Consider the following 23,448-nt stretch of genomic DNA (forward strand, 5'->3'; position numbering starts at 1 on the left):
TGCTCTGCATCAAAGCAGAATGTGAGTTTTATTCTGTTAGACCTCATTGTCCTTTGTAGCTAAGGGAGAGAGTTGGTCTAGAATTACTCAAGTCCCTTCTAAACCTTCATCTTAGTTCTTGAAGGAAAACAGGTGGTCAACCATATACTTTATTTTCTTCAAAGAAATCATTAACCCCAGAGTCTTCTTTTGATAACGGGGTAAGTGGCCTAAATTAAGTGTATTCAGCAGGGCCAAGCCCCCTGCCAGAGGTCGTGTTTCTCAACTCCCCACATTGTGGTGCATCTGAGGGAGGAAGAATGATAACCTGGGATTCTTTCATCCAGTGATTTTTGTGAATGAGATGCTTGGTTGTCCCAGAAAGGCCCTGCATGTTACTCTCTGTGATCCGTATAGAGTTAGGTGCCAAGGAGCCAAATCTGAGAAGTTGTGTTTAGTTTTGTTTTTGCAACGATCTTTTAATCACAGTAGGATACTCTTGTGAGTGTGTATTGATTGGTAGGTAAGAGAGTTATCAGAGTATACAGGACCTTCAGTAGTACCGGAGCTATTGCATGTGGAGAGAAAAACAAGATAGAGTCGTGATAAGGTTCTTTTAATGTGGGACAGACTTTCTCAGAGATGAGAGGGTTTTTTTTTTTTTTTTTTTTTTTTTTGTGGTACGTGGGCCTCTCACTATTGTGGCCTCTCCCATTGCGGAGCACAGGCTCCGGGGGCCCAGCCGCTCCGCGGCATGTGGGATCTTCCCGGAGCGGGGCACGAACCCGTGTCCCCTGCATCGGCAGGCGGACTCTCAACCACTGCGCCACCAGGGAAGCCCGAGAGGGTTTTTAAAAATATAAATGTATTTATTTTTGGCTGCATTGGGTCTTTGTTGCTGCGTGCGGGCTTTCTCTAGTTGCAGTGAGCGGAGGCTGCTCTTTGTTGTGGTGTGCGGGCTTCTCATTGTGGTGACTTCTCTTTTTGTGGAGCGCAGGCTCTAGGCACTCAGGCTTCAGTAGTTGCAGCATGCGGGCTCAGTAGTTGTGGCTCATGGGCTCTAGAGCGGAGGCTCAGTAGTTGTGGCGCACAGGCTTTGTTGCTCTGCAGCACGTGGGATCTTCCTGGACCAGGGATCGTACCTGTGTTCCCTGCATTGGCAGGTGGATTCTCAACCATTGCACCACCAAGGAAGTCCCTAGGTGAGAATTTTTATATATTTATGTCACTGCAGAAAACAGAACAAGCCTCAGTAAGATCAAATGGCAGAAAGCCCATCTAATGGCTTTTCATTAGAGAATATTCTCTCGCAAGCATTTAGCTGCACAATCTACTGCTTTGATATACTAGAGTCCTCAAACCCAGAGTGGAATTTTCAGGAGTAAGAAGTGAGTCTCTGCACACCTAAATGGAACCCAGAAGATGGAGAAGGGAGCCTTCACACTGAGAGATCTCAACCTGACAGCAGGGGCTGTAAGAAGAAAGCTGGAAAGACAGAAAGGGAAAGCCAATCGCCAGGCACAGAACAGAATCCCAGGGCCAAGGGACACATGATGAGCAAAGATCCAGAAATCAACCGGATGCCACAGAAATGTTTTTAGTGGAGGCAAACGGCTTATTGGAGAGACCATTTCTTTCCACTGAGTCCCTAGATACAAGCAACAATGTTCTTTCCACCTTACAATTTTTCGGTAGTTAGACACAGGGCATTCTAGCATTACAAATTACTAAACAATCTGTTCTACTCAGTCATTAATTTTCTATACTTAGTAGAATGCTGGGACTGACTTGTTCTTTCTCTAGCTGAAGATAGGATGAAATTCTAATGGCATAGCCTTTGATCAGCAGCCGTCATGGATGTTATTGGATGATTATTTATCATTGGCTTTGTTTAAATTAAATAAATCCTCCTACAGCTATGGTCCACACCATCCCACTTGTTTTTTTTTTTTTTAGGATTTATCTCAATTGATATTTTCTCAAGAAACCTTCCCAAAGCAGGCCAGCTGCCCCTTTATTGAGTCTTCTGGTTCTTCTACTTTGTAGCACTGACCATAAGTATGTGTATAAATGTATGTATTAGTTTGTTAGGAGTATGATAAGAAAATACCACGGATTAGGTGACCTAACAGAAATTTACCTTCTCGCAGTTCTTAAGGCTAGTTCAAGGTGTGGGCAGGGTTGGCTTCTTCTGAGGGACTCTCTCTTGGCTTGTAGAGGTCATCTTCTCTGTGTCCTCACATGGTCTTTTCTCTCTGCCCATCTGTCACCTATTATCTTCCTTTTGTGAGGACACCAGTCATATCGACTATGGGCCTACTCAAATGACTTCATTTTACCTTCATTACCTCTTTAAGGGTCCTATCTCTAAGTACAGACACATACTCGGGTACTGAGTGGGCTGGGTAAGGATTTCAAAATATGGATTTTGGGGGGCACAAATTAGCTCATAAGAATATGTATTACCAGGCACAGAGCACAGACCTGTGGTTGCCAAGGGGAAAGGGGGGTGGGGGTGGGATGGACTGGGAGTTTGGGATTAGCAGATGCAAACTATTATATATAGAATGGATAACCAACAAGATCCTACGGTATAGCATAGGCAACTATGTACAATATCCTGTGATAAACTATAATGGAAAAGAATATAAGAAAGTATATATATATTAAAATATACACTATATATGTATGTATAACTGAATTGATTTGCTGTACAGCAGAAATGAACACAACATTGTAAATCAACTATACTTCAAAAAAATTATAAAAAGAATGTGTATTAATCATATGTCTCTATAACTGGCTGCTCAATGTTCCTGTCACCATAGAATGTAAGGATTCATGGGAACAAGAACACTGCCTGCCTTGCCACCACTATTTGCCCAAGGCCTAGTATAACACCTTGCTAATAACAGACCCTTGCTAATATTTGCCTAATGTATAAGCAAGTGTCTGAATAAATGAACTACTAGAATTGACCTCCAAAACATTTCTGAAGTGTCTCATGTCAACAGTGGAAGAAGAGTTAAAAGTGATTTTTAACTTAACAATATTCATGTTACAACAGTTCTACAATGCAGAATGTGTCAAACCCAAGAATGAGCCATAATCAGGGGAAATACTAATCAGATAAAGGCTAGTGGGGCTCCCAGAGGTGGGGAGACGGCAGGGAGAGCTGTGTCATGAAGGATAAAAGTGCTCACCCTATTAATACTTGTGGCCAGATGGTTTTCGTCTGCAGTCCTGCAATTCACAGAGCAGCCTCCCCAATATCACCCTTTTTCATAGAATCCATTTGTATCTCACCACCATCTGTACATCAAGTAAACATGATGACTTGGTGAACCTCATCCTCTGCTTCGATTAAGCTGTCATCAATGCCTCTGTGTTTTAGCTAAGATAATGTTGATGAGAAAATCCCACTCATGAGGGCAAACAAATGATAGCCACAGGGCCATGACTGTCACAACAAGCTGTCTGGCTAGGCGCAGAGTTTGAGTTTCAGGAAGACAGACGTATGATGAGGCATTCCACTTTATGGAAACTGAGAACTGCCATTGCCGAAGCTTCAAGATATCAAGCAAAGCCTGGGAATGTTTACCAAAGGAGAGGTCTCCCGGGCATGTGTAGCTTTTTCAGGCCTGAGTAATGATGATGACTTACTCTTCCTTCTTCTCCATTTCTCTCAAAAGAGAAACAGAGGGAACTAGATTTGTCTTATGGGAAAATAATTTAATAGTCAAAACTTCTGTCATTTCCTTTGCTTGTTTTCTACTTTAATAATTCTTTCATATAATTCGCTTTGCCTCTATTTGTTACCGAGCACATGTTCCTATGTCCAATGCACAGTGAGACCAAACAAGCCAAAATGTCAGAGTTTGGAGCAGAGAAAGTTTTATTGCAAGGCCATGCAAGGAGAATGGGTGGCTCATGCCCCCCCAAAGCCCCAAACTCCTGGAAGGGTTTCAGCAAAGCTGTTTTTACGGCAAGGTGAGGGAGGGGCGTGGCTGGTTGCTGCAAACTTCTTGGTGTCGGAATCCTTTGTTCTTGCAGCTGTTTACCTAGGTCAGGTCAGGATGTTCCTGTAAACCTCCAATAGGACAATTGTTATTCTCCGTTCTGCAACTTTTTATCTCTATATGAATGGAAAAGTGTTATCTGCTTAAAGGTCAGAGCCTTGAGAATGGGCTATCCTGTATAATCCAGGCTATGGGCAACATTCTTAACTTGAAGCAAAAGCAATAGGATACAAAGGTTAAGGTAAGAGAAAGAGATCTAATATCGAGTTGGATTTGTTCTTCCCTATTACACATTTAATTCAGGAAGCTTTTGAAGTATCTACTTTCTGCTGATACTGTACTCAAATCTGAGGATGGAAGTATTGCCCTCCGAAAGCTCATAGGCACTGTTGAAAGGGACAGTATTGAACACTGATGATGCAGTAGGACAGATGCTCAGGGTACAGGGGGAGCACAAGGGAAGAGGCACCAGAAAGGGTGAAAAAGGGAAGGCTTCCTAGGGGCAGGGATAACACAGCTCTGTTTTGAAGAAGGAATAGAATTTGGTCAAACAAAGAAGGAAGAGAAGGATGCTCCAATTAGAGGAGAGAAATAGGGGGAGATCTAGATGTGTAAGACCCCACAGGTGGCTTAGAGTGCCTGGATCACAGAGTGCGAAGGAGCACAGGAAAAAGATGAAGCAGAATTTTGTTCAGGGACACTAGAGTTTGGGCTGTCTCCTAAAGGTGACAGAGAAATATCTGGCTCTGGAGCTGACCTTCATTTTTATCATGCAGACACTGGAGCCGAGCATTCAAGTCCATCCTAGAGACACTATGCCTTCACCACCAACCATGAACATGTCACAGTTTGTATCTGACCCTAGTGTATGGCAAACCCAGCTGTTTCCCTCCCAGATGCTGACCAAGGGTTCTGAGGATCCAGGTTATCTTGACATATGAACCAGGCTTTCACAACTAGGAAAGGTTTAACCTGTGATTTATGGTCTAGGTGCCAGAGAGGGCCCTGCTGCTGACACTTGGCAGTGGAGATTCAGCTAGCCTGTTGCTGAATCAATCAAGGAGTGTTTGGAGAGGGTAGGATGTTGCTGTTTTGATGCCGAGGGGTATACCAAAACACGATGCAGACTCTGACCCCTAGGAACTTGTAATCCCATCGGGGAGATAATACTTACAGAGATGAAGAGTTAATTAATGGTACAAGGCAGTAAATAATACGAGCTAAATGAATAGATCAGACAGTGGATGTTATATGAACTTAAAAGGAGAAACTCTATGTATTGATCTGGTCAAGGAAAGCCTAATTTCTTTATTTCCTGGTTTATTAACTTACTCTCTCGATCATTCAGTAATTTTTGTGCTGTGCTAGGTGACTGTGATAAAAGTTAAAAAAATGTATATATATATATATGTTTCCTGTCCCTATAGTTAAGGAAAGGAAGCATGAGGACAAAAACTGGGCATTGGATATGAATTTGGATAGTGGGAGGACAGCATGCAAGTGGAGTAGAGGCTGGGAGAGGAAGCTTCAATTAGCTTAGTGCATTCACTAGGAGCATAATGAATACACTAGTCTAGCTAGAGTAGGGAATTTGTGTAGAAATATTGGGAAATAAGATGGTGAGGACAGATGGAGACTTGATTACAGAGGCATCGATTGTCAAGATAAGCATCTGAGTTTCATCCTCTGGGCTCCATGAGCCACTGGAGGGATTTTTGCTGCAAGGTTGATACCGTAAGTCCCCTACATGTGAACCTTCAAGTTCCAAACTTTCACACATGCTAACGTGGTCTTCAGCAACTTAGTGACCCTCAGCCAGAAGGTGGAGCTAGACCTGCAAGAGGACGACTTCATTAAGCTCCTTGCTGTGCCACACGAGGAGCTGACTAATGAAGACCTGATAGTATTGGAGGCCAGAGAAAGGACGAAGAGGGACAAGAGGAAGAAGAAGTAACTGAAGAATCGAAGAGAGTCACGACGCAGGAAATGGCACGGGGGATTTTCTTTATTTTGTTTTTATTAATTTTTATTGGAGTATAGTTGCTTTACAATGTTGTGTTAGTTTCTGCTGTACAGCATAGTGAATCAGTCGGGATTTTCTTTCTTTGAGGTGGCACTGTTAGTTTTTGAGGCACAGGACCTGAATGTAGAACGGTACACAAAGGTTGCAGCAGCCGTTCACAGTGCAATCCAGTGCTACCCTATCATCTATGAAGAGAAAAAAAGAGCTACTACCTAGACATCACTGGATTGTTTTTTTCAAGAGGATAGATAGAATTGAATCCAGCAAGGAAACAGAACTTGTGCCATCAATGTCAGGCGTGAGTGAAATTGAAGCCTGCTCTCCGTCTCCTATTGCTGAGGATCCTTCAGCTCTACCATCTCCCACCTCCTCTCTCTCCTCCAGTCAGTAACTCTTCCTGCCTGTTCACTCAATGCCAGCCCCTGTGTGCCAGCTGTTGTACTATACTGCTGTACTTTTCAAGGTACTGTACTGTAAGATTAACAATGTTTCCTTTATTTTTGTGTTTTTTTCTTATTATGTGTTTGTTCTTATTTGTGTGAAAAGTATTATAAACCTATTACAGTACAGTACTATATAGCCGATTGTGCTAGTTAGGTACCTAGGCTAACCTTGTTGGGCTTATGAACAAATTGGAATTATGGACGTGCTCTCAGAATGGAACTTGTTCGTCTGTAGAGGACTCACAGTAATAACCTTGCTCTCTAGATACTTCAAGGTGTCCTGTACCAGAAAGAGGTCAGAGGCTGGGAAGAGTGAAGCCATCAGAAAATTCCCAGCTCCTGTGATAAGGGATAGAATCAAAGTTGGAGAAGAAATCTGAAGAAATATGTGAATTCAAACCACTGTGTGTAGGGAAGGGTTAATAGAATTTCATAATTGATGGATAAATGGTCTCCAAGAAAAACAGGACTCAGGACCTAAATTGTGGTATAATGGTACTAATAATTGGAATATGCTCTTTTATGATGTGATTGACATTTTAAGACTGCCTTATTCAATTATTTAGATATTCCCCACTTTGTTCTCTCAAAAATTGAAACTACCTTTGAACTATTAAGTAAAGGTTGGTATGAAGGGATATGGAGAAACAGCTGAATTGGGTTTTCTGGGGAAGATAAAGCCTAGAAACTTCCAAGTCAAGCCAGGCAGCTGTGTATTTATTTTACAGATGGAGAAGCAGGTTGAGAGAGATTAAGAAATCTGTCTAAATTGCTAGAAATTATAATTGGCAGGGTCTTGAGCAAGGGTTTACAGGCGAGTAAAGGCATCAAAGAGATTTGTAACAGGTCATTTCCGGAGTTGGAAATAGAGGCCTTCGGGGACTCTGCTCTGGCCTGGACTGTAGCTCTGTGTGTCCTGGTGTGGCTGTATGCCTGATGGTTAGAGGTGCTGGGACAGCCACCCGATTTCAATGTTTCTGTCTTCAAACCGTGAAAAGAGACACTGAAATAAGATGAAGGCTGAAATGCAAAGATCTGTTAGGAATTGGATTGAGAATGAGAGAAAAATAGAAAGGGAGGGAGACATAAAGCAAGCCCTTGCTTTCTGAGACTCTGCAATCTCAGAATTATTCCCTGAACCCAGCAGTCCTCAACCAAGGGAAATTCTCCACCCGCATCTACCCTGGCCTCCTGTTCCCCCAATCCCATGCAGGGGACTTCTGGCAATGTCTGGTGATGATCTTTTTTTTTAAGCACAAACCTAACTTTATAATTTTCTAGCATGGCCAAATAATGTGCTAAGCATATCCATATAAATTTATCATTTTATTCTCATAAAACTCTTAAGGTTGGTGGTGGTGGGGAATTTTTCCCTTTATCTTTTACTTGCAGTACAGTTGATTTACAACATTGTGTTAGTTTCAGGTGTACAGCAAAGTTATTCAGATATATAATACATATAGAACTATTCTTTTTCAGATTCTTTTCCATTATAAGTTATTACAAGATAGTGACTATAACTGCCTGTGTTTCACAGTAGGCACTTGTTGGTTGTCTATTTTATATATAGTAGTGTGTATATGTTAATCCCAACCTCCTAGAGGAAAACATGGACAGAATACTCTTTAACCTAAATCACAGCAATATTTTTTTTGATCCATCTCCTAGAGTGATGGAAATAAAAACAAAAACAAATGGTATGTAATTAAACTTAAAAGTGTCTGCACAGTAAAGGAAACCATAAACAAAATGAAAAGACAACCTACAGAATGGGAGAAAATATTTGCAAACGATGCAACCAAAAAAGGGTTAATTTCCAAAATATACAAACAGCTCGTATAACTCCATGTCTGGTGATGTTTTTGGCACTGGGGATGGGGACATCCAGGGAGTTGGGGATGGGGGCATCCAGGGATTCAGGGATGCTGCTAACCATCCTACACAAGAAGCATAGTACAGAATACCACACCCTCAACAAAAGATTATCCAGTCCAAAACACCCAGTGCCAGAGTTGAGAAACTCTACTTTAAGGGAAAATGTTACTCCTATAAAAAAGTTTAGGCCTTCAGCTTATTGCTTAACTGCTTTTAGTGCCAATTTCATCAAATGTGAACCGTAAATTATTGGAAAGGTCCCATTATAAAAAGTATTAAAAAAACACATGAGGGGCTTCCCTGGTGGCACAGTGGTTGAGAGTCTGCCTGCCGATGCAGGGGACATGGGTTCATGCCCCGGTCTGGGAGGATCCCACATGCCGCGGAGTGGCTGGGCCCGTGAGCCATGGACGCTGAGCCTGCGCGTCCGGAGCCTGTGCTCCTCAACAGGAGAGGCCACAACAGTGAGAGGCCCGTGTACCGCAAAAACAAACAAACAAACAAACAAACAAAAAAAACACATGAGATGTTGGTAATGATATTTATCTAGAAAAATAAAATCAAAGTAGTAAAAGCGAGAATTCTAAGGTCAGACCTAAGCGGACATCATTTTAAGAAAAAAAAAATTTGAATTGTGCCTTAATCCTTCTTAGAAGCTAGAAGTTCCACGAAAGGACAGGACCAAAGTTTGAACTCAGTCTTGTCAAAGGGGAAGTTGCCTTGTGAGAATAGAAACTGGTGCAGCCACTTTGGAAACACTCTGGCAGTTCCTCAAAAGGTTAACTATGGAGTTACCATATGATTCAGCGATTCCACTCCTAGGTGTACATCTAAGAGAACTGGAAACATAGGTCCACACAGAAATTTGTACAAGAATGTTCATAGCAGCATTATTCATAATACCTGCAAAGTGGAAGCCACCCAGGTGTCCATCAGCTGGCAAAAGGATAAACAAAATGTAGTCTATCCACACAATGGAAAGACATTCAGCCATACAGATAGACTGATACAAGCTGCTACCTACGATGAACCTTGAAAACATTATGTGAAGCAAAAGAAGCCAGTCACAAGAGGGAATATGATGTATGACTTCATCTATATGAAATCTCCTCAGTCGGCAAATCCACAGAGACAGAAAGTGGATGAGTGGCTGGCACAGCTGGAGGTGGGGGCCTGGGGAGATTGGAGACTGATAGCTAAGGTTTCAGCATTTCTTTGGGGGGCTCCAGACATTTTAAAATTAATTGTGATTGCTGCCTAACTCTGTGAATATGCAGAAAAACATTGAACTGCATTTTACATAGTTGGAGTGTACAGTATGTGAATTTTATCTCAATAAATCTATTTCAAAAATATAAGTAAATAAAAGCAAATGTGAATTCCACAGCAGAAAATAGAACTCTGCAGAGGTAATTGGCCATCAGAGCAATTCCTGGAGCAGAGAAGGGCTAGCTTTGGAAGTGTGGAGAGCAGAAGCAGATCATCCTGCGTGCCTGAGAGCGCAGCCTAGGTGCCCGACCCTTTGAATCCTGGCTCTGTGGTAGCCATAGGACCCAGGGCAGCCTCGCCAATTTTCTGTTTTAGCATCTACAACGTGAGGACTATAAAGCTTGGCCTCCAGGACTATGGTGAGAACTAGGGATTCTATATTGAAATTATATACTAGGAAAGTATAATTATATACTTTCAATTATATATTGAAAGTGCCTGGCACATTGTAGATATTCAATACTGGCAGAGTGTATTATTAGCTATTTTTACAATTGGGCTGTGTTTCACATTTCAATTTGCAAGTTCAATTGCAAGGATGGAAAGTGTCTTTTTTTTTTTTTTCCATGAAGAAAAACTTCTAAGCCTATTTAACCCTCTCTGTGAGAGACCTTTTATACTAATGCCTTAGGCTGAATTCTGGGACCAGGAAGCAACCACTTTAAGTAATGGGGGCAAGAAGTGGAAAAGAATGAAAACTTTCCCTGTCCTTTATCTCAGCCTCAACAGTTTGTTAGTTTTGAAAAAATGATTATAAACGTCACACACTTTTTTAGAAACTTGGCACATTCTAGTACTCTGTATAAGAGAAAGGAATCTGTGATTCTATCATTCAATATGGTTCCAGTATTGCTGTAGTTATTTTTTTTTTTTTTTTTTTTGCTGTACGCGGGCCTCTCACTGTTGTGGCCTTTCCCGTTGCGGAGCACAGGCTCAGCAGCCATGGCTCACCGGCCCAGCTGCTCCGCGGCATGTGGGATCTTCCCGGACCGGGGCACGAACCCGTGTCCCCTGCATCGGCAGGCGGACTCTCAACCACTGCGCCACCAGGGAAGCCCTGCTGTAGTTATTTTTAACAAAATGTGAACTGTACCACACATACTGTTTTTCATTTTTTTAGGATATCCATATCATTCCTGGAATTATGATTTTTAATGACTATATTATATTCCACGTTATTATTATTACTACTAATGGTAGAGAAAATTTCATTTACAATAACGACAAAGAAGGTGAAATACTTGGAATACATTTGACAGGAAATGTGCAAAACCATACAAGAAAAATGTTAAAACACCCCTGAAAGGCACTGAATAAGACTTGGACAAATGTAAAAAGATATCCCATTCTTGGATGGGATAACTCAACATTATAAAGATATCATTTCTCCCTAAGTTAAATTACAAATGTAATACAATCTCTATAGAAACATCACAGTCTATTTCATGGCATTAGATGCATTATATTAAAATTCATACAGAAAAACAAAGGTTCAGGATTATGTTCCATGTTATTGAATACACTGCATCTGATTTATCTAACCTATCCTTATTGGAAATATTAGTAGTTGTGAATTTTTGCTATTAAAAATGATGTCATGAACTCTCTTCACCGTAAACCTTGTTTGCAGCTCTGTTACTATTTTAGGATTACTTCTTCAGAATAAAATTCGTAGAGATGAGGTATGATATTTTTAGGGTTTTTGATACTTGTTGGTATATTGCCTTCTAGAAAGAATTACCAATTTTGAAATTGCCTGTTTCCCTCTATATCCACTAACAGAGACTATAATTGGTTTTTACTCTTTACCAGTCTGGGAGATGACAAATATTATTTAATATCACATCAAATTCAGAAATTTTATGTTTGTCGTCATCCAATAATCTTTCCAGAACCAAAGTCCCACATTTTCAGCCTCAGCTTTTCAATCGTATGAGTGCTTAGCACCCCAAAGTGGTCCTCAGTACTGTATTTTTTCACCCCGAGAGGTTTTTTCCCCAAGAAGGTGTTCCTGGCCTCAAAGGTAACGCCTTCCTGTTCTTTTCATTGAGAACTTCTAGTTTTTCAGAGCTCCTTAATCTCAGGTTTTTGAAGGAAAGCAACCTGATGGAATTGATTTTCCCTAATTTGTGAATAATTAATAGCACTTAAACCTGTACCTTTTAAAGAGCATTCTTAAAATATAAATCTGGGGCTTCCCTGGTGGCACAGTGGTTGAGAATCCGCCTGCCGATGCAGGGGATGCGGGTTTGTGCCCCGGTCCGGGAAGATCCCACATGCCGCGGAGCGGCTGGGCCAGTGAGCCATGGCCGCTGAGCCTGCACGTCCGGAGACTGTGACGGGAGAGGCCACAGCTGTGAGAGGCCCGTGTACCGCAAAAAAAAAACAAAAATTCTGGAAGAAGCTCCAGGGATGTGATCTTGGATCCATTAACAGCATGAAGGGAAAAAGAGAGCCCAGGTAGAAGCAGATTTTTAGAGAGGGATCTGCCAGTTCGCTTGCCTTGGAATCTATGCCCAGGTCAGCTCCTCTGAGCCAGTCTTATTTTTCTTAGCTTCTTTCCTTCCTCTTCTGAAACCTCTCACAGATTAGTTCCCAACCTGGGCTGTGCAATTGAAGTTCTGGGGGTCTTTGAAACTTCCAAGGTCTGTGGCCACACCCAGAGGTCTGTCTTAATTAAGCTGGTGTAGGGCCCAGGGGCCCGTCTTTTCAAAATCTGCTCAGGTAACCCCTTTGTGTGGTCAGCAGCAAGAACTACTGTTCGAATAATTCTAAAAGATAAGATTTCACACAGGCTCTCCCTACAGGGACTAGGGACCATGTAGGAAAAGATCAAAAGAGATCGAATTAAAAGGAAAAGCAGACCAGAAAGAAAAAACAAAAAGAAAAAGAAAACAAACAACTGACCAAGCAAACCCTTATTAAGTGATGCTTTTAAAGACAGAAATGTGGATAGTGGCCTGGGGAGGGGATGGGACCCCAAGTCAGAACATATAAGCTTGAGCCCCAGCCCTGATCCCCTCATACTGAGTAGACTTCTTCCTCGGGCCAGTGTCCTCTGTACAGTGACTCAGTGATGTGTCTCTAGCTAGATGGCACATTCCCCCCTGGCTTCCGTCTGTACTTTCTTCCCTACTGTATTCCTGATGCCTAGCTGGGCCCTTAGGGGCTATTTTCACCCTATGTGTTGAACTAGTTACTGACTTCCTTCCAGCCCAGTCTAGAGTTTACCTGAAAATGCAGTCTCATCTGTTATGCAGAGGTATTTAAATCAGTACGCAAATGACAGTAAAAGGAGTAAAGACCTCAGTTGGCCATGACCCCCAAATGCCCCTGACAGAAGTCAAATGTTCAGCACCAAGAAACACCTGACAGACCCTCTGCCTCATTAGCAGAATCCCTGTTGCTGGGACCCAGACCCTGGCCTTTGGGGGAAAGTAGGGCCTCCAGGCTGAGTAGCTTCTGGATTCTCCTCTCCACCCCAAGCAGATGTTCAGGGCCACAGCAAACACTGGCTGAGCGGGAGCTAGCAGGAAACGCAGGAAGACCTGCATCTGGGCCATTCTGAACAGATGGAGCACGGCTGCCCCGGTGCAATGAAGCTGGGCCCCCAGCCTGGTGCTGTGCTTTCCCGGGGGCAGCTTCTCCTGCCATCAGATGGCTCAGGGGCACGAGCTCTTCAGTAGCTGTTCTAAGGAGCCCTGCAGACCTCTGGTCTGATTGTCAGGGCTTTCTTCCCAGCTGGTTTCTCAGGGACTGCCCCCCTGTAGGCGCTACCAAGACTGAACTCCTTGAGCTCTGGAAATAGCTCTTCATCCACCCCTTCCTCTCCATTTTCACTGCTAATACTTTGGCTGAGACCCTGGTCATTCTGTTTCCAGCCTCACCTCCTCCCAGCCCCGACTTTTGGCCACCAGGGTCTCTGAATGTGCAGCTCCAGGCAAGTCATCACCACGCCAATGGTCCCCTCTTGGACTCCCAGTGATTTCATCACTTCTAGACCAGTGATTTCATTCCTGGCTACACATCAGAATCATCAAGGGGGCTTTTTTAAAATGCAGATGTCTGGGACTCCATCGCCAGAGATTCTGAGACAATTGGCTTGGGTAAAGTGCCCTCCAGAATCCTTTGTCCGAGGACATTGTTGAAATGCCTTCATTAGCCTGGCACACGAGGTCCCTGACCAGACTCTTCCCACCTGCTTTCCTGTTGCCCTGTCCTGTTTCTCATTCCAGACCTTTGCTTCTCTGTATAGGCTCTCTGTCCCCCAGAACTCTTTAAAAGTGAGAAACTCTTGTGCCGTTTTCAAAAACCGCCTCCTCTATGAAGTATTTTCAGGATCCTTATGTGGAGTTAGGTCTTTCTTCTCTACCCCCATGTTACTGGTTCATCCCGAATTGCAAGCAGGGCTGTTGTTCGCTTGCTTCTCTAAGCCACCAGCCTGAAATTCTCAAAGGACAGTATTTTAAGCCTCTTTGCCTAAGTCTCTTCCATCTAACTGTGGGTTACCCCAGGATAGAGACCAGATGATATGACTATCCTTTCTCCCAAATGCAGGGGAGCATTTTTGTGGTTGCTGTTCTGTCCTTCTGCTTTAGTGAGCATGATTTCTACTTGCAATGTGATATGACCTGTCCTACAGGCCCTACTATATTAATGGGTATAATTCTCACAAGATCCTGTGAGTACAGTCATTCTCCCCATTTTGCAGGGGAGGAAACTGAGGCAATGAGAAAAGGAGGGTAACTCAGCCCATAGCAGGGCACATGTCTATTGAGCGAAGACATGGGGGGGCTCTGTGATCTGGTTACAAACAAATCTTTGTGACTGGACTGGGTAATACGACCATGTTTCCTTCAGCAGGCACTTTGCACAGACAGAGCCTTAAAAGATGATAAACTTTTTGTAGGAAAGAGTGAAAACACTGGTGCGTAATTCCCAGCACACTTTCCTCAACAAGGTAGGTCGGCAGTGCAGTCCAAGTCAAAGGCATCTGGGGCAAAAGAACGAGAGAGAAATTGCCTTTTAATAAACACCCACTATGCCCACAACCTGGGGACTTTCCTGCCTGATCTCAATGGATCCCTTACCAATAATACAGAGTAAGAATTATGGTATTTACAGAAGATAAAACCAGAGCTCCGTGAAGGTAGGTGACTCAGTGTCACATAATTAGTTAAGGAAAAAGGTTGGAACTAAACTAGTCTGTTACCTCCTTTCAGCGGGAGACTCCTCTGCCTGGTATGTCATTGGAATCTAGCTTTCCTCATCTACTTTTGCCTCTAAAACAGTTTATTTTCTTCACTAAAAAAGAAATATGTCACGTGTAGAAAAATGCGAGAAAACTAAAATTGCCTTTAACCCCACCACTCAGAGATTAAAAATCACCGGGAACATTTTGAATTTTTCTTTTTTTCTTCCTTTTCCACTTTTTATTCTGCATTTTGTATCAATAAGTCAATAAATGTTTTCTATACCTTTGTAGTATACAAACACATTTGTGTTTTGCCCTTTTGTTTTCAAACCAAACATGTCAGAAGTGGTTCAGCCCCTTTTAAAAAAGGAAAATAATAGAATGAAGTGGTAAAAAGAAAAAGAAAGATGCCTGGGAAGCAGCTGAGGATTTGTTTTACGCCAAATGAAGAGAGGGGCCACTCTGAGAATGTACAAGGACCACCGCAGGCAAGGAAACGAGCCCTGCTCTCTCCACACCTGCCCAAATCATTCATCCCTACGCTTGCCCTTCCTGTTTCTTTTGCAGGCAGTGACTTGAATGATGGTTTGTGGCATTCAGTGAGCATCAACGCCAGAAGGAACCGCATCACTCTCACTCTGGATAATGATGCAGCATCCCCGGCTCAGGACACCACCCGGATGCAGATTTATTCTGGAAATCGCTATTACTTTGGAGGTAAATTCCCCAGCTTTTGAGGTTGAAAATAAAGGAGGGAGGATGCAGTGGACAGTTATTTCACTATGACAATTCTTTCTGTGTCAAATTGACCATTCTCCCAGCACACACGCACGTACACCTGCCCTCAAGCCCAAAGAAATGAGAAGCAAACTTTCCCACAGCTGTACAAATATAAATTATCTAGGTCGGTGCTGAGGAAAAAAAAAAAACCTAGCTGTAAGAGCTGGTGTTACATAACACATCCAAAGGAGATTTTTGTTGCCATGCCAGACTCTGTGATCATATTCCAAAAGAGAAACTCAGCTGAAAACTTGGAGAAAGTGTACCGATAGTCAGCAGTACCTGCAAGAGAAAAAAAAAATCCAGGTAGGAAGGTACGACCAGCATCCTCAGCTTTCTCAGTCATTTCTCTGCTGATTTGCTTTCTTAGCCCCCTATCCATCTGCTCCCCACATCCCTGGAGGCCATGCCCATGGAGGGGGGCAGCTAAAAATGGGGAAGACCTAGAAGCCCATGAACTTGGAGCTTCACAAAGAGCAGCCAGTATAGACGCTGCCCCTGCCAATGCTAGGAAACTTTGCAAAGATGAAAACACAAGGGCAAACTGGTAAGGAGGAAAAATATATAATTAGGCATTTGCTTCATTTTTATAGATGTATGTATACTTTTATTTAGTTTTTTAAAGGATTTTTTCATTAAAAATATTCGTATCTAATTACTTAGCCAGTTGTTGGTATTATAGAAACAATCTGTAAAGAGTAATGAATTCCAGTAGCTGTGTGACCTCGAGTAACATACTCATGGTCCCTGAACTTCCTTATCAAGGACGTTGGGAAACAAAGCAGAATTTCTGGGAGAATTCAGTGAGATCAAGGTTAAATGTACAACATCATGCTTTCTACGTTAGAAAGGACAGACTGGCGTCAGCTTTTGTAAATATGGGTCTCAGCTAGGCCTGGTCTAAAAAGAAGCATCCTGTAAAGTTATAAAGTGCAGTCTCTAAAAGAGAATTTGCAAATCACTTCTCTCATACCAATGACATGAGGTTAAGCTTTGAAATACGAAAGGTACTTTGCACAGATGCAGTGTACACATCCGGGTGTCCTGAGAGGGAAACAGTGTGGAGTGATTCCTTTGTGGTTTGATTTCAGGGCCAGAGCCTCTGTCCTTCATTCCAAATCTCCACATGTGCCTAGATAACAAATTCCTTTAAAAAGGGAACACTTTGATTCTCTGTAAATATTTTATGTCTTACATCATTTAATTCATGCAGAATCCTTATGAGGTAGGTAATATTAACCCCAGTTTACAGATAATAAGACCTGTGTTTGCAGAGATGAAATAATTTGTGTGAGTAGTAGAAGCAGGATTCAACCCCAAATCTGTGTTCTCCATGAGCCACTAGTGACAGCAAAGGAATGTAAAGACTGCAGAAGAAAGGTCTGGTGGCCCCCAAAGATACGTTTCACAGACTGTATAATTTTGCATCATATGCAGTGTTTCATAGACAGCAGAGAAAAGCAACCTTATATTTATTTCTGGGGAAAATGACGTTGAATTAATTATGTGACTTAAGCATCTGAAATGCCTCAAAGGCAAAATGACTCCCCTCCCCCAGTTGAAGTGTTTTTAGACGTGGGTCTTAACGGGGCTTCAGGCTGAGGAGGGAATATTTTTCTGGGATCTGAACAGTATTTAAGGGAATGCCCCACACGTAGACTATAAACTTAAGGAAAGTGAAAAATGAGTTTGAGTGATAATAGTCAACTTACATAAATTCTCTCTATGGCTTCAATTAGAAGTTGTAGCATCTCTCTTCATTTTATAGTGTGCCTGTGAGCCGTTAACCAACTGCTGGGCTTCAGCCCAGCAGTGACTATCTATTAGAGATGGTTGAAATAATTCCCAATTATTTATGGGTTATTGCCATGTTTTCAAGCATGCATCCCCATATGCTCTGAACCTATTAAAACCATTGGGATGGAGTTTATAAAGAGCACAAGCAACCATGCACGTACACGGCTCTATACCTGTCCTAATGCGTAGTTATTCCCTGGTTGCAAGCTATGCTCAATCAGTGTAGTGCCTGTTTTTTTTTTTTTTTTTAAAGAACACTCTTTAAAAAGGTATGGCATTAACCTTTCAGGTATGTGATTACAGCCTTATAACTATGTGCATTTAAACGCTTCGTTCCTTTAGCATCTGGATTTGCTTTGCATATCACTTCAAAATTCCAGCTATTTTCCTGTGTGTACATTTCTCAGGAACCAAGCCTGATAATGCTGACAATTAACCAGACAATTACTCTGCTACCATTGTTACCCAAAGCATAATTTTCTTTGAATGTGTAATTCGGAATTGAAGTGTGCATTTAAAAGAGTGTTTCAAGACAGAAATTCCCCAGTAGTTACGATATGTTGCTTTCTTGGGCTGAGTGAAGTGTACCACACAAAAGAAGGGCAAATAGCTTACGAACAGGGTGAAAAGAAATAAGAATGAGATACATATTTTAATTCCCTGGGTTTATTTCTTTAGGTATAATAACTATATTTATTTTATATCATGGTTTTAATAATTCCACTATCTGAAGTCTCTCTGGGTTTGATTCTCCTAATAAAGTTGCTGCTGACTTCTAATCTCCTAATGAAGTTTAAAAAAAAAAAAAAGAACAAGATGAATGCGATAGGATTGGTATCCCCTTTAACACATTTTGTTTTCTATTCTATACAGTGATTGAGTATGCCCCATTTTGTACCAGTTTTGTCCCCTCTCTGAGAATGCTAGGATTTACAACAAAGATGTGTGCACTGCTGTGAATGAAAAAACACCGAAATAATTAGACCTTAAGGTCTTCTATCAATAGGTCGCCAAAGCAATAACTGATCATTTCAGTATTCTTCTTTATTTTTTTTTCTCTGTCCCACAGGGTGCCCTGACAATCTCACCGATTCCCAGTGCTTACATCCCATTAATGCTTTCCAAGGCTGCATGAGGCTCATCTTTATTGATAACCAGCCCAAGGACCTCATTTCAGTTCAGCAAGGTTCCCTGGGGAATTTTAGTGATTTACACATTGATCTGTGTAGCATCAAAGACAGGTAATTATGGTCTCTTCTCCTCTGTTCTCCCACCCACCTTCCCATTTTCACTCTTCTAAATATGAGCTTCTTTCACCAAAATTCGAATCCCCTGACATCAGCCACATTAGACATAATTGAGTCGCCTAATGGAAAATATTTCTGAAAGGATTTCTGGCCCAGAGAAAAATGGTTTAAATGAGTTGAGTCTCTCTTCATGTCGACTTGCAGTAAATGGGATATGCAAATTAAATCAAAATACAAATTTGTGAAAGGATTAAAATTTTATGTGTAAACAACATTTGATTACTTTGAAGTTAAGAGTGAAGCAAAAAGGAGGGAGGAATTGCTTCTCTCCTAAACCATTTCATTCTTCACTGTAGTGAGTGTCCTTTCTAAAACCGACATGAAAATCAAACCCTCTCGGATTCCTATAACAGAGTCCAGTTTTACAGTCACGCCCTGGGGGCCTGATCTTTGCTGTCACCACCCCTAACCCTCTGTTTCTTTGGCCCAGAGGAGACCGGACCCTGGACAGAGAATCAGCACCTTTATTCCCCAACCTACACATCTAGCAAAACCTCCCTTTCCCTCTTCATTTCTCCTGGGCTCTGGCTCCCCTTCTATTTGAAGTTTCTAGATTCAAAGACGCGCTAGAGAAAATAAAAGAGGAGGAGGTTCTGAATTTTCAGCAAGGTTAATCACGTGATCCATGTTTCTTCTCTAGCACTTAACCTCCGTCTTTCTTCCAATTCTAATCACCCCAGTCAAAATACCATTTACCGAATAGGTGAATACATGTTATGTGCTTGCCTGTGTGTTGGTGATACAGAGTCCCTGTTTGTGTTTTATCAGGGACTTAAATATACATTTCTATAAAATGCTATCAATGACCAGGAAGTGCACCCTTATTTGTGGGACATATGACAGTGGCAGCTGAGGTCAGGAAGGTTTTCAGGAAGTGGTGTTGAGCTGAGTTTTAAAGGACGGGCAGGCTTGGCTGAGGAGTGGGGGTGATGGTATTGTAGGCATATTGGCAGGATATGGCATGTGAAATACCATAGAAACGGGGGGAGGGTCATGGCTTGCAAGTGTTTTGTCCACTCAAGACACTTAGTTTTCATTTAAATATCTCTAATATTGGGGCGCATTTTGCATTTGATTATTTATAGTAGTTGAATTGGCAATATTTACTTTTCTTCAGAGCATATAAAATAATGGCATGTCTTACAATGAATGGTGTTTTAGATTCCACAAAATATAGCTCAGTGGGGATGGTAAGTCTTGGTAGTAGAGCACATGATGTGAATACAGCCAATAAGGAAGAACTTTGCATGCCTAAAGCATTTAGCCTCATGCTCTAGGAGGACTCAGGGAAGGTAGTCGATTTGCTTCGTAAAAGGAGTACTCAGGAAAAGGGAGAAGAATGGATTGGAAAAGAACCAGCCCAGAGGTAGTGAGGTGACAGGGCCAGTGCAGGGGAGCGATGATGAGAAGTAGCAGGTGCCTGTACTGAGCATCACACAGAAATCAGCTCTGCAGACCATAATCTCCTCTCATGCTTGGAATGACTGATATAATTTTGTGGAACTTTATGTGCATGTTTCTCTATTAATACCACTCCACATGGGATCGTCAACAAATCACACAGACTTGCTGGCTCTCCTGCTTCATTTTTTTTCTATTTGGCCAGCTGGAAAAGTGGGTAATAAAATGTATGCTTCATTAGACTGTGCTAGTTTAGAGACCTCAGAGTAAAAGACACTGTGTGGAATGGTTGCTACCCTATAGTCTTTATTAATGATGAGGAGGGAGCATCTGACTTCATCAGCCAGACAGCCTTTTGCAAAGTGTAGATCAGTAGAGGGAACATTTATCAATAGGGATCTCTCATGATAAGTTAATTTCTAATCAAGGGAGCTCTCATTCTTTTCCATTACATGGACGCCATTGCCATCTATGCTGCATCATTACTTTTGTGTAATTGTAGTCTGTATAATTGTATTACATACAATTGTGTTTTGGTTAATTGTATAATAAGGGATTGTGTTTAGTTTAGTGGGTAAATGGGACATTTTTCTTGATTTACCAGACAGTGCCTTTAACAGAAGGGAAACTGGTAAAAGGCTTTGCTTAACTAATTATTTCTTGAACTTCTATTTAACATTTGGTGGAGAGTGGGAATTGGGGTTAGAAAAGCAGGTGCTTTCTGAGTTTTGCATTTTATTTTTAATGTGTTAATCAACACGAACCTGATTTAAGGACAAGTGTGAAGTTTTGCCTTCAAGGCGCTTGCCACTTGCGGGGGCGGGGGTGGCGGGGGTGGGGGGGCAAGGTTTGGCGGGAGACAAGGGGGTAGAGAACAGTCTGGCTGTGGTTTATTTTCGGTTTCTGCATTTTTTTAAGAAAAATTTAGTAAGGTTTAATGAAATTCAACGAATATTTTAAAACATTAAACACTAGTTTTATTTAAATCGTTTTGATTAAAAATTTTGGTTTTCATTAACTATGATTCCTATTTTATATTTTATTTGTAATAGCAAGCTTTCAATGCTTAGAAGAAAATAATTTTGTGAAAACATACAAAAAGAATTTTGATTTTTAAATCTCTTTATTATGCGTTTTTGATGAAAATATATTCAAATGTCATACTGTGAGTATAGTTGCATTTTATTTTATTTAAAAAAATTTATATTTTATATTGGAGTATAGTTGATTTTCCATGTTGTGTTAGTTTCAGGTGTACAGCAAAGTGATTCAGTTATATATATACATGTATCTATTATTTTTCAGAATTTTTTCCCATTTAGGTTATTACAGAATATTGAGTAGAGTTCCCCGTACTATACAGTAGGTCCTTGTTGGTTATCTATTCTATATATAGTAGTGTGTGTTTGTTAATCCCAAACTCCTAATTTATCCCTCCCGCCTACCTTCCCCCTTTGGTAACCATAAATTTGTTTTCTCTGTCTGTGAGTCTGTTTCTGTTTGGTAAATAAGTTCATTTGTATCCTTATTTTAGATTTCATGTAAAAGCGATATCATATATTTGTCTTTCTCTGTCTGACTTACTTCACCATCCCTGTTGCTGCAAATGGCACTATTTCATTCTTTTTTTATGGCTGAGGTCTTGAGTAAAGCTGGGAGAGTTCCTTCTCAGGGACTGAAGGATTTAAACCAACAATTTGCATCTCAGTAATGGGCACTTTTCTGAAGCTTCTGGCCTCAGGGAAGAAAGGAGGTGGAGGAACTGGGCTGGCCTACTTCTCTGGCAGAAGGGAAAGCACTGGCTTTAGGAGGCTCCATTGGAGGACTGTCCAGTGCCTGACAGTCCAAGGTCAGGTTGGGAGAACCCTCATAGGAGTTACCATTGGGACCCGACAGACCCCAAGCCCCTTCAGTAGTCTTTAAACCTCTAGAATATGATGTGCAGCCACCATCCCTCCTCTGCAGGCTGAATCTCCAGTCTCATGTTCTCCTCATCCAAAAACACGGTTCTTCATGAGCTATACTTATCTCTTGCAACCCGTGGGCTTAAAGTAGTCCAGGCTTGATATTCTCAATCATCATCGAACAAAGTATGCTTAGAGCAAAATCACGCCCTGGTTTATTTGACCTCATAAACAGGCATTTAGTGAATGAACGAGGCAGTCTTATTGTATATTCTTGAGTAAAATAAAATGTGGTAAGAGTTGTAGAAGATACGAGAGTATGAAATCATTTATATCCCCATTTTTTCAAGGGGGTAAACTAAGACCTGGAGATAATGTTCACTTTTCCATGGTCACAGGACTGAAGTTGCAATCCAGAGTTAGACACTGCCAGTGTTCTCTCCCTTGTAGTATCTACTCAGAAGGATCTGACCTGGAAATGGCAGTCATTTTGTATCTGTGGATCTGAATATGTAACCTCATCTTCCGCCCACAACCATATAAAAATTGTTCAGGGATATGCCATCTATTAAATTCCTTGTCAACCTTAGGTGCCTGATGAGATTCCATTTAAAAGAGAGGCATTCAAAATGGTATGTGATATCAGGCAAGGTCTTTATTTTCTTTTTTCTTTTTTGAACATATAGACTTTTTTTATATTATATATGTTTCAACGGTACAATATAGTGATTCACAATTTTAAAGGTTATAATCCATATATAGTTATTATGAAATATTTGCTATATTCCCCATGTTTTACACTGTATCCTTATAGCTTATATTTTTAAAATTTTAATTTATATTGGAGTATAGTTGATTAACAATGTTGTGTTAGTTTCAGGTGTACAGCAAAGTGAATCAGTTATACATATACATATATCTATCCTTTTTCAAACTCTTTTCTCATTTAGGTTATTACAGAATATTAGGGAACTCTACTCAGGCAAAGTCTGAGTGATATAAGGATGTCCCACTCTTGGTGGTCCAGGTCAAGAAGTGCTTTTGTTGAAAGATCCAAGCAGTTAATTCCAGGAGCCATATCCCATCCTTCAGGGTTCAAAGCCCAGGGCAGAAGAAACAAATCACCAAATGCTGTCTAAGACTTCATTCCGATAGGAGACAAGATCCAAGGTGTGAAGCCAAACCGGGAGGGGCAAACAGGGATGCTGATGAGTCAGTGAGGGGAAGTGGGCGTCGCACCTGGAGAAAGTCATCAATCCCAGCGCAGGTGGCAGAGGATTTGAGAGGTGTTGGAGCACGTTTAATTCCCAGTATGCTTCTTGTCAGCTTGAAATAGGACACATAGGATTTAACCTTTTTATCTCTTTCCTCTTTTGCAAAACCAGGATAATAAAACCTACCTTCGCATTGAGAGTTAAATGAGAGAGTGTAAGAAGTCAGGCGCTCAGTTGTATGTC

General features: G+C 41.5%; 1 protein-coding gene across 2 annotated transcripts in view; it reads left to right on the top strand.

Moving 5' to 3' along the window:
* Positions 1–23,448, top strand: part of CNTNAP5 (contactin associated protein family member 5) — an 876,608-nt gene that overhangs the window by 504,264 nt on the left and 348,896 nt on the right. For both annotated transcript variants that reach the window (XM_032637306.1, XM_032637307.1), the window contains exons 9-10: positions 15,370–15,519; positions 18,449–18,620. In XM_032637306.1, coding sequence (XP_032493197.1) covers positions 15,370–15,519; positions 18,449–18,620 — 322 coding nt within the window. The remainder of the gene's footprint in view (positions 1–15,369; positions 15,520–18,448; positions 18,621–23,448) is intronic.

The sequence above is a fragment of the Phocoena sinus genome, chromosome 7 (genome assembly GCF_008692025.1).
Source record: "Phocoena sinus isolate mPhoSin1 chromosome 7, mPhoSin1.pri, whole genome shotgun sequence".
Lineage (NCBI taxonomy): Eukaryota > Metazoa > Chordata > Mammalia > Artiodactyla > Phocoenidae > Phocoena > Phocoena sinus.